Source organism: Choloepus didactylus, chromosome 1, assembly GCF_015220235.1.
Source record: "Choloepus didactylus isolate mChoDid1 chromosome 1, mChoDid1.pri, whole genome shotgun sequence".
NCBI classification, from domain to species: Eukaryota; Metazoa; Chordata; class Mammalia; order Pilosa; family Megalonychidae; genus Choloepus; species Choloepus didactylus.
In genome coordinates, this window is record NC_051307.1 from 248156018 (window position 1) to 248167349 (window position 11332).

Below are 11332 nucleotides of genomic sequence, written 5' to 3' on the forward strand. Positions count from 1 at the left end.
TCACAGCCACAAGGAGTCTAAGGACACAGAACAACTAAATATAATGTGGATCCTGGATGTGATCTTGGGATAGAAAAGGGGCATTAGACAAAAAACTAAGGAACTCTGAATAAAGTATGGACTTTAGATTATAACAATATGTCAATATTGATTCATTATTGTGACCAGTGCACCATAAGATATTAACAGAAGGGAAATGGTGTGGGGTATAGGGGACTCCACTGTCATCACAATTTTTCTATAAGTCTAAAGTTATTCTGAAATAAAAAGTTTATTAAAAAACAATAAGTACATCAATTGTCATCAAGGAGATGCAAATTAAAACCAAGTGAGTCACCTCCCTACAGACACTAGAATGGCTAAAATTAAAAAGATTGACAATATCTAGCATTGCCAAGGATGTGGAACAACTGGAGTAAATGTAAAATGGGACAACTATTTTCGATAACAAATTTTAAAAAGTTAAACTCTTGTTATTTGATCCAGAAATTCAATTTCTAGGTATTTACTCAGGTAAAATGAAAACATATGTCCACTGAAAGACTTGCATACATGAAGGTTCATAGCAGCTTTGTTTATAATATCCTAAAAGTGCAAACAACCCAAATGTCCATCAACTAGTGAATGGATTAATACACTGTGGTATATTCCTACAATGGAATACCACTCACCAATAAAAAAGAATGAATTACTGAAACATCCTACAACATGGATGAATCTCAACAACATTATATTGAGCAAAAGGAGCCAGACGTAAGAGTACATACTGTATAATTTTATTTATATGAACTTCTAGATCAGGCAAAAATATTTGGTGATAGAAAGCAAATCAACCATTCCCTGGGGAGGGGGTGGGGTGGGGTATCGGCTGTAAAGGGACACAAGGGGACATTCTGAGATGACGGAAATATTCTATATCTTGATTGTGGCGGTGGTTGCACAAGTGCCCATGTTTATCTAAACTCATTGAACTGTATTCCTAAAACAGTGCATTTTATTGCATGTAAAGTATGTCTCAATATAGTTGTTTTTTTTAAAAAAAATAACAAAAATAACATTGAGAGTCTAACTGGAATTGCATTATTGCACATTAATTTTAGAAGAATTTTTAGACAATACTATGGGTTTGCCATCCTGTGTCCTGACATGTATCCATATTCTCTTTCTCCAGCATCATATCCATACTTACGGCTTTACGTACCAGTGCCATAGGTCTCACATAGATGTCTCCAGGCCTGACCTCTTCTCTGAGCTCCAGAACCCTTTACAAAATTGCCATTTGACATCCTTACTTGGCTGCTTAAAAGCTCCTTCCACTCAACGTGTGCAAACCAAGCTCATTGTCTTCCTCCTCAGAGCAGGTCTCTGGTACATTCTGTGTCTCAATAAACAGTAGTACCAGCCTTCTCCTGCAACAATGCCTCCAAGCCATCGCCAATTGTGGTCCACTTTCCATGTAACTTTCTCTAATCATGGAACATTTTCCTTCTCCACTGCCAGCTGCCCCTGTCTAAGATGACACCATTTCTGACCCAGAGGACTACAGGAGCCTCCTTACCTCTCCTGACTTAATCCGGGCAGTCCTCGGATTTTCTCCATTCCGCAGCCCAAGTGATAGTTTTTGAATTGTTAATCCCATCATGTCATCCCCCTCTGCCTAAAACATTTCCCATGGTTCCCCACCACCCTTAGAACGTAAACCAGAACCTGTACGGTCTCCCCTACCTCATATCACACCAGTCTCCCACATCTACTCCCCATTTCTGGGCCTCTTCTCCCAGCTCCTCCCAACCTGGTTCTGTCTACTAATCCTTCAAATTTCAGCCCAAATATCACTTCCTTGGGATGTCTTCCTTGACCCTTCGGACCTAATCAAATTCTATCAGTCATAGTACCACGCCTCTCTTTTACTGGCACTTAAAACAATTCCAATTATACATTTTTCCTGTGACGGTTGGATCAAGCGAGCAAGCATTTACATCTATGAATAGTTTTGTCCTGGCTGGGTCCCGTTTGACAGGCAAAAAACTGTAGTCCAATAAACTCCTTCTACGTCACACTAGGCCCGCCCACCCTGACCCCGCCCACCCTGGCTCCACCCCCCTGGCCCCTCATCTGACTTCGCCTCCATCCAATCATATTTCAAGTTGATGACGATGACTTTATAAGAGGAGAATGGGCTTGGGACAAAAAGCAGTGGGCTTCCAGACCCGCTCTTCAGCACCCAGAAGCTGCTCTGTTTGCACTTCCTACTGCCTGCTTGGTTGGAGGCAAGCCAGAGGGCAAAGCCGTGACCCGTGGATCTCTCCAGGCCTGCAACCCCTCAGGACCCTCCTCCTGAAACGGTCTCCTAGAAGAGGCTCCGAATTTTCAGATTTCCACACAGCAAGAACATCAGGTGTGTGTCTGTGTATCCCTGGGGGATGGGTGGATTTTGCATTTTCCCGGTGGAAACAGAATCTTCAGTGCCTCAAAAGGGTCGCAGGACAATTCCCCGAATCCCCCCTTTTTTCCCATGTCTACTTCCCCGTTTACCTTTTTTCCTCCTCCTCCATCTTCCTTCCTCTTCACTCTGAGGAGCGGTAATCCCTCCACGTGACCAAAAAAAATCTCATTTCTCCCACCTTCGCCTGTAGGATTTTGGAAAAATCAGTTATCCCATCTCTTGCCCTTGAAAACTGTTAAATGCATGGGGAGTCTCTCCCCTCCCCAAACTCCTTTCCTTCATACTGTGTCCCCTAGCTGCCAGTTTAGGGTTCTTCTTGCCTGAGCAGCCAAGCGTTTGGAAGACCTGGTAGAACCGGCAGCCCTACCAACCAGGGGTGTTGTTTAGAGGAGACGGGGTTTCTGCTCTGGCACTTTGGAAAGGACGATGTGGTTTCAGCCCCCAGACTAACGTTTTTTATCTCCCCTGCAGATTCCTCATGGAGGAACACAGACCTCCGAAACGCCTTCGCTCAATGGCCACAAATCAAGGTACTGTCAAATGCCTGAAACTTCATTTAAAATTTTTTTCCCCTGGTTTTCACTTTTGCTATTTATTTGTGTACCTCAGTTATCCAAATAAGGCATATTATGAAAGCCCTTGCTCCTTCTCAGTTTCCCACACCTTAGGCACAACCATTTTGATCTGCTTAAACTGTTTCTTTTAGCACTAATTCTTGTTTTCTAAACAGTATATTTACATTATTACTATTTTTTTTCCATGTTAGACTGTATTTATGGTTTTCTCTGTATGGGGTGAGAAGACTAGTTAGCTCTAGCACACATTCCCACCACTCATAACCACCGTCTCATTTTCCATCACCACCACCACTCACCCCATCCACTCACTCATCCCACTCACCTCTCACTCCTGCCCTCCATCTCCCAGTAGAATTCTTCTATCCAAAATGGAGACATGCAATATGCTAGGATTACTTTTCTTCTATTGCATAACATTTTCATTTTCCTGGACTTAATACTTAGCTTGTGTTATAATTTTCTTATTTATCATTAATTCATTTCCAATTCTTCTCTAAACTTTTAAATCCTAATGTCATCAGGTATTCTACCAATTTTATCTTCGTGTAGCATTACTGCCAGACCTTTCTAACTTACTCCAACCTGGACTCACTGCACTAAGTGAACTTTGCAGCTTTAAGTGTAGGATCTCTCTTCATCATTGTCTGGGGAATTCCTTTCACTCTTCTTTTCAATTGTATCCCCTATTTTCTGTATCTGGTCTCTTTTTCTTCCTGGTTTTCTCTTTGGCAGAGCAAGTCCTCTAGTAGCCTCCCAAGAAGACATGCATTAAAGAGAAAGTATTTGAGAATGTGCATGTCTGAAAATGTCTTCATTTTATCCTCCTTGATTCATAAGCAATAGTTTGATTGGGTATTGAATTTTTTGGTGGAAAATTCTTTTCCCTCAGAATTTTCAGATATTTTTCTATTGTCTTCTAGATTCAAATGTTGCTTTTGAGATGTCTGATTTTTGAGACATTCTGATTCCTGGTGCTTTCCATGTGATCTCTCTCTTTTTCTCTCTCTTCCTCCCTTTCTCCCCCCCCCCTTCTCTCTGTCAGCTTTTAGAATCTTCTCTTTGTCTCCAGATCTCTGAAATCTTATGATAATATGCCCTAGTGATAATATGCCTCCAATTTTCTTATATTTTATCTCTCTTATTTTTCATCATTTGGGAGTTTTGCTTTCCTTTCTGGGAGAGTTCCTCAATTTTATCTTCCAAAACTTCCATGGAGAATTTAATTTCTGTTTCCATAACTTTAATTTCACAGAGCTCTTTTCCCCTAAACATTCCTTTTTAAAAATATTCTGTAGTTGATTCTTGAGTATGATGACTTGCCATTCCTCCCACACCCACTGCCCTGGAAGCTGACTTCTGTCTCCACTTCCCTGAAGCTACAGATTATCAGTAACAACTTTCTGTGGCCAACTCCAATGGTCCCATCCCAGACCTTACTTGTCCCACTCAGCCAATATTGTGGGCTACTCATTGCTTGATCTATTCTTTTCACTTTGGATATGGACACTTGCCCCCACCCTCTGATTCTCCTCTGTATCAGTGGCCCTGTCAGATGCTCTTTCTCTACCTTTCCCTTAAATGTTAGTAGGTCTTTTTTGTTTTTTTGTTTTGTTTTGTTTTGTTTTTTGTTTTGTTTTTTTTTTGCCTCTTTCTTTCTCTCTGGCTGTCTCATCAACCTCCACGGTTGTGATGGTCAGCTACACAATGATGACTCTAACATCCAATTCTAGTGCAGAGCTCCAGTGAGGTCTAGGCTCACATATATAACTATTTTCTCAACATCTACACTTGGACAGTGTGCAAATTCAGCACATTTCCTGTGACCAAAACCTGTGTTTCCTCCCTTGAGCTCTATCTTGGGGAAATGGCTTCATCACCCTCCTCTACCGGGGGAAGGATAATGGGAGGGACTTAAGGGTTGGTGAGGAGAATCCCCTGCAAACAGAGGGAGGGTCAGGAGCAGAGAAAGGCCGTCATCCCAGAACGCCCCCTTTCACCCAGTCAACACCAAGCCACATTGGTGCTTCCTCCAGGGTATCTCTGCATTCCCACTGCCTTTTCCAACCATCAAATCCCTTCCACCCTAGATGACTGTAACAGCTTCTTCATATTCCCTGCCTCTAGGCATGACCCTCCTGCTTTCCCCACCTCACTTTCTAAGGTCCAAATGTGGTGGTGTTACTCCCCTCTTTAAAAATCTATCAATGGCTCTTATTTGATCTCAGGATAAAATAAAATCCGGCTGAGCTGAAAAGGGTTTTTAAGGCCCCCCCCCCCCCCCCCCCCCCCCTGCAATGCTCTCCTACATCATCCCAGGAGTTTCAGTCTTGGTAACCATGCTGCCTTCTCCAGCATCCAGGGAAGTTTTTTCCTTCTCTCCTCCTTTTTGCCTTGCTAAGTCTCACTTATTTTTGAAGCCCCAGTTTAGTTTAAATCTTCTAGCAAAGCATTCCTCACCCCCATACATATTAGAGAGCTTACTATGAGCCAGGCTCTAATCCAAGTTCTTTGCTTGAGTAACTCATTTAATCCTTGCAACCACCCAGGGGTTGGTATGTGATTATACCAACTCATGAAAAAGCGAATTGAGGCCCAGATAAATTAAGACTGCCTGGGATTTTTGGCCGAAGCAGCCAGGATCCAGAGACAACACCCCCCCACCGACCCTTGTGATATGGTGACTCCTTTATTTCTCCAACTTATCACCCATTAAAGTCATTCTACTTTTTTTTATTCTGCTTGGGTCTCCTACTGGAGTTTTAAGCTCATTGAAGGCAAGGGCTCTGAAAGTTTAATTCATTGTGTCTTTCTGGTGAGTGAACCTCTGTATAGACTCATCAGTAAAATTGGGGTTATAATATCCAACTTACAAGGCTGTTGTGAGGGCTAGATGAAACAACTAACGGAGTATGCTGAGCCCAGATGAGATCCCTGGGACAGTGGGAGCTCCTGCAGGTTTCCTCTATGGGATTAGAAGAGCATTTGTTTGCGGGTGGCTCCCTGGCTGTCCCTTAAGCCCCTTCCCATTCTCCCTCTCCTGCATGTTTCCTGGGCTTTGTCCTCTTTCTCATCTCACTCTCTTCTTCCATATCTGGCCTCAGATGGACATCCTAGGTGGTCGGGCAACCCTGGCATGGACCCCAAGGACACTGACCGAGCAGACAGCCTTGTGGAACGAAGCCAGCCCATGAAACCCTTTGCTTATGTGAAACCCATCGTACGTGAGATGCCGAAGCTCACAGAACCAGCTCCTCCTGTAGAAAGAAGCCGCCGTCGGGAAAGACGCCGGCGTGTACAAAGAGACCGCGATGGAGAAGAAAGCCACATCTGGGAAAGAAGCCGCCACAGGAGGGCAGGCCTTCCTAGGGAAGCCAGCCCTCCCCCAGAGCTAGGACACTTCATGTGGTCAAGTTTTCATAGAGAGCTGGACCACTATGTAGAGCCAGAAACCAGCCAGGCACCCTCGTATGCTTTTATTGAAGCAACTGCAACAGAAGAGGACATGCTGCACATCAACAGCTCCTACGCATTCCAGCTGGGGAGGAGATCCCAGACGCTACCCAACGCCTCTGGCTACTGGGATCTCATGGGGTCCCCTACTTCAGGCATCTATCCCACCGTGGGATTCAGACCCCTGACTGGCTCAACTTTGCGTGTCGTGCAGACTTCCTTTGGCACATATGTGTATGGGATTCCAGCCTTCTTCACCCACATGGCACATCCTGATCTGGACTTTTGTTAAATGTGCCTTTCCCCAAAGCAACAGGCTTGAATCCTTGATTCTGCCTTCACTCCTCCCCACCTATACCAAAACATCCTCTGTGTACTGTCCTAATTGAACCTCTAAGCCCTCCTTAAATAATTCTGATGGGGCCATCCATCTGCTTGAGATGCCTCTCTTGTCTCCTCTTTGTAAATTATGTTTTCTCAGATACACATGCATTTAGTTCCTCAAAGCTTATTAAAAACATCTGCAGTCTCTTGTGCCACAATTTTTTCACTCTCAATTGTACAACCACCCAACATTTTAGAAAAGAGGGCATGGTAAATGAGGGAAAACGGGGAAAAAATGCACCCAAGGAAATAGAACTAATAGAGCATTCAGAACAAGACTTTCAAAGACTTGTTAATTAATGTCCTCAGATATGATGCTTTATCACTAAAATAATAGCATCTGCTTATCAATAAAGCTAATTAGAGATCTTTGAGATGAAAAGCAAAATTATGTTGAAGTTTGACTCAGAATGGACAGGACTGAGGAACAGATTAGTGAACTAGATGCTTGGGTAGAAGGAGCCTCCAAAATATGGCAAAAGAGAAGTGGGAGGTGTGAAGGTCATGTCACACTGAGAATAGCTCCCAAAGCTGGGCTACATCTAACATGGTGCTACCAAGACCACTTTGATGAAACCAATAAACAAATAATAGCTAATAATTTCCCCACACTGGAGAAAGACATGAATTCTGAGCAGAATAAGAGACTAACACACATCTGGATTTAATATGGTAAGGAGGACATTCCAAAAGCTTCTGGAGAGATAAGAGCTAGAAGGAAGAAGAATTAGCGTGACATCAGACTTTCCTTTGGAATAACAATGAATATGAGGAAGCAGTGGGACAATATCCTCAAAGTTCTGAGGGGAAAAAACTCTGAATCTGGAATTCTACAACCAGTCAGAGAGATGTTCTCATCCTCCATGCCCTGAACTCTTTGGTGTGTGGGTGTAAAGGCTGGAACTTCTGCAGCCACTTTACTGGAGTGAGGTCAAGGCCACATGAAGGGAGGAAGGGCCCAAAGAAACTAGACAAAAAGAGCCAGAATCCTGATCAAACTGGGCCTGCAGCAAGAGCTAGCTCTGAACTTTATAGTATACAAAGTATTTCATTCCCTCACTGTTCAGGCGAGTTTGATTTGAGCTTTTTGTTTCCTGTGGTGAAAGCACAGATAATGCTTTTTAGCCAAGAATGAAAGAACCCAGGAGGAAGTGGGATTCAAGAAGGATGAGCAAGGAAAGAAATTAGTCAACTGTATTATTAAGTCTAAATAAGTATGATTTCAGGAGAAAGATGAATAACTTAAATTAAAATTCCAGAAGACTTCAGCAAAGAAATTTGGGGGGAAGTTCAGAAGGAGAGCAAAGTTATTAGGGCTCTTGTCAGTTCCTGGAGACTATATACATGCTGAATGAGAATGTAATGGAACTGCAGACTCTGCAAGACATTTTAAAGTTTAAGTATGTTACTCATTGGAAACCATTAAGTAAATTCAAATAGAATGCAAAATTTCAAACAGACTGAGGAAAAAGTGGATCAAAGATAATTTGATGAATCAAACAAAAGGCATGGGGGGTTAATAGAAACAAGGGGAAAGCATGACACATTTAAAATAACTAAATTAGGAAAGTATTTTTTATAGCAGCCTCCTTGGCTTGTTCCTAACTTCAGTGGGAATATTTCAAATGTTTTACCATTAAAGCAGGAAGTTTCCATTAGGTTTCTCATAGATGTTCTTGATCAAGTTGATAGTTCCCATCTTTGAAGAGTTTAATAAAAGGTTTTATTATGAACTGGATTTCATATATTATTAAATAGGCTCTGACCAGTTGATCATAGGAGAAAATGTCCAAGAAGTCAAGCAAAACATGTTCACCTCCTTGAAGGAGAAGAAACCACAAAAGGAAAAATTAATAAATTGTACATCAAATTTTAAAATAAATGAGACTACAAAAAAGGTTTTAAAAAACAGGGAAAGATATGATACCACAAGTATGAGCAACAAAAGAAAATAGATAAACTGGACTTCATCAAAATTAACATTTTTATACATCAAAGGACATCATCAAGGAAGCGAAAAGAAAATCTACAGAATAGGAGAAAATAGTTGCAAATCATGTATTTTATAAGGGGTTAATAACCAGATTATACAAAAAGGCCCAACCACTCAACAAGTGCATGAAAAGATGCTCTGTATCATTAGCCATTAGGGAGATGCAAATCAGAACCACCATGCAATACCACTTCATACTGAGTAAGATAACTATTATTAAAATAATGGAAAATAAAAGCATTAGCAAGGATTTGGAGGAATTGGAAACCTTCTGCATTGCTAGTGGGAATATAAAATGGTACAGTCACTGTGAATAGCAGTTCAGTGGTTCCTCAAAAAGTTCAACATAGAATTACCCATAAAACCCAGAAATTCCATTCCTAGGGATATAGCCCAAAGAATTGAAAACAAGGACCAAAAAGATATTTGCACACCAATATTCATAGTGGCATTATTCACAATAGCCAAAAGGTGGAAGCAACCCAAGTGTCCATTGACAGATGAATGTATCAACAAAATGTGGTATATCCATACAATGGAATATTATTTAACCATAAAAAGAAATGATGTTCTGATACATACTGTGACATGGATGAACCTGGAAAACATGATGCTAAGAAATAAGCCAGACACTTCTAGAAAAGGCAAATCCATAGGGACAGAAAGTAGATTAGAGGTTGCCAGGGCCTGGGAGAGGGGAAAAATGGGGAGTTATTGTTTAACAGGTGCAGATTTTCTGCTTGGGGTGATGAAAAATTTGGGGTCATGAGAGGTGAATGAGGTAGTACTATATTGTGAATGCAATTAATGTCACTGAATTGTACACTTAAACATGTTTAAAATGGCAAATTTTGTGTTATATATATTTTACCACAATAGGAAAAAAAAAAAAAACGGGAAAACTTGGAGAAAACACTTGCAACAAATATTTCAAAGGTTTAGTATACTGAATGTATAAAGAACTACTATGAAGCAGTGAGGATAAGACAAACAACCCAAAATAAAAATCAGTAAAGGAACAGTAAATTAAAGGAGGAAGAATGTGGTCAATGAAGATAGGAAAAAACGCTGGGATTTCACTAGGAATATGATAAATGTATATAAAAGCAATAATACAGTGTTATTTTTCAGCCAACAGATTTGAAAAATGATCAAATTTGAACACAGCAAGAGTGCTTGGTGGGGGGTACCTCATCCACCAGGTGGGAGTGTGAATTGGTAAGGGACTTGAAAGGGAAATTTAACCTGGACGTGATTGATGGCCCATCAGTTCCATTGGTGGGAATTTACTCTAGGGAAGCATGTGTGCTTGCTTCATACTTAGAGGCCAGTGAAAGCATGTTTAGCACAGCCACGTGTAACATGGCCATCAACACTGCATGCAAGAATCTTCTTGCTCCCCACAACTGTCTTATTAGAAGGTACTTATATTGCCTTCTTTACACTGGGTAAGGAGACTGAGGGGTAAATAGCTCACCCAAGATCTTACAGGTATGAAGCAGGTGAAGACAGAGTCCCAAACCAGAGTTCAAATGCACTCACCCTTCTTTTACTGTCCTGCATGGCAATAAGTTTTGCTTCCTCCTCTCCAGTATCTATTAGTAAAGGGGCTGAACGTTCCAGAACAATCTTCTTTAACAGCCTCTGCTCTGATGCCACATCCCCTCCCTACATCCCTGTCTCAGAGGAAACAGAAGGTTTCACCCCTACCATGGGGGAACACACTGTCTTACTCCCTGGCTTTGCCCTTGTCACAGCTGAGGAGCTCTCCCTCCTCTGATCTAAGACCAACATCCTCACCTTCCACCTTCTCAGGAGTTGTGCAATAACCACTAGCTCCTCGCTTTTGTGTATCCAACTATCCTCTTAAATAAAATCTTCCCTTTGACCTATTTTAACTTCCTATTTTGAAATAATTTCAAACTTACAGGAAAATTGCACAAATAATACAGAAAACTCCAAAATAACCCCTACCTAGATACCCAGATTTACCAACTTTTAACATTTTGCCACATTTTATATCATTCTACCATCTGTCTCACCATCTATCATTTATCTAATCTATCTATCTATCCATCTATCCATCCATCCATCCATCATCCATCTATCCTTCTATTTGATTTCATTCGATTTGATTCATTTTCTTAACTTTGGAGAGTAGGTTGCATATATCATGTTCCTTGAACACTTAATACTTCCATGTACATTTCCTAAGAACAAGGACATCCATTAATTTAACCACCTTAAATACAATTATCAAGTTCAATTAATTTAACATTGATATAAAGCTTACAGTCTATATTCCAATTTTTTCTAGTTGTCCCAGTAATGTCCTTTGGGGCATTTTCTCCTCCAACATTAGATTCAGTTCAGGATCATGCATTGGATTTAATTGTCATGTCTCTTTAATCTCTCTCTTTTAAATTATGGAAACATATAGAAAACATAAACTTTCCCATCGCAACCATTCCTAAGCATTCC

The 11332-nt window shown here is 41.1% G+C and overlaps 1 protein-coding gene across 1 annotated transcript; it reads left to right on the forward strand.

The window, feature by feature from the left end:
* Window positions 1-2924: 2924 nt before the first annotated feature.
* PRR20G (proline rich 20G) lies at window positions 2925-6766 on the forward strand. The gene is made up of 2 exons (XM_037826996.1): window positions 2925-2976; window positions 6126-6766. Exons 1-2 carry the CDS (start codon window positions 2925-2927, stop codon window positions 6764-6766), a joined length of 693 nt encoding a protein of 230 aa, XP_037682924.1.
* The last annotated feature ends 4566 nt before the right edge of the window (window positions 6767-11332 follow it).

Coding starts and splice junctions, on each gene's coding strand:
- PRR20G (XM_037826996.1), top strand. CDS start 2,925: ATGGAGGAACACAGACCTCCGAAACGCCTTCGCTCAATGGCCACAAAT. Junction 2,977..6,125: donor CTCAATGGCCACAAATCAAG/GTACTGTCAAAT, acceptor ATCTGGCCTCAG/ATGGACATCCTAGGTGGTCG.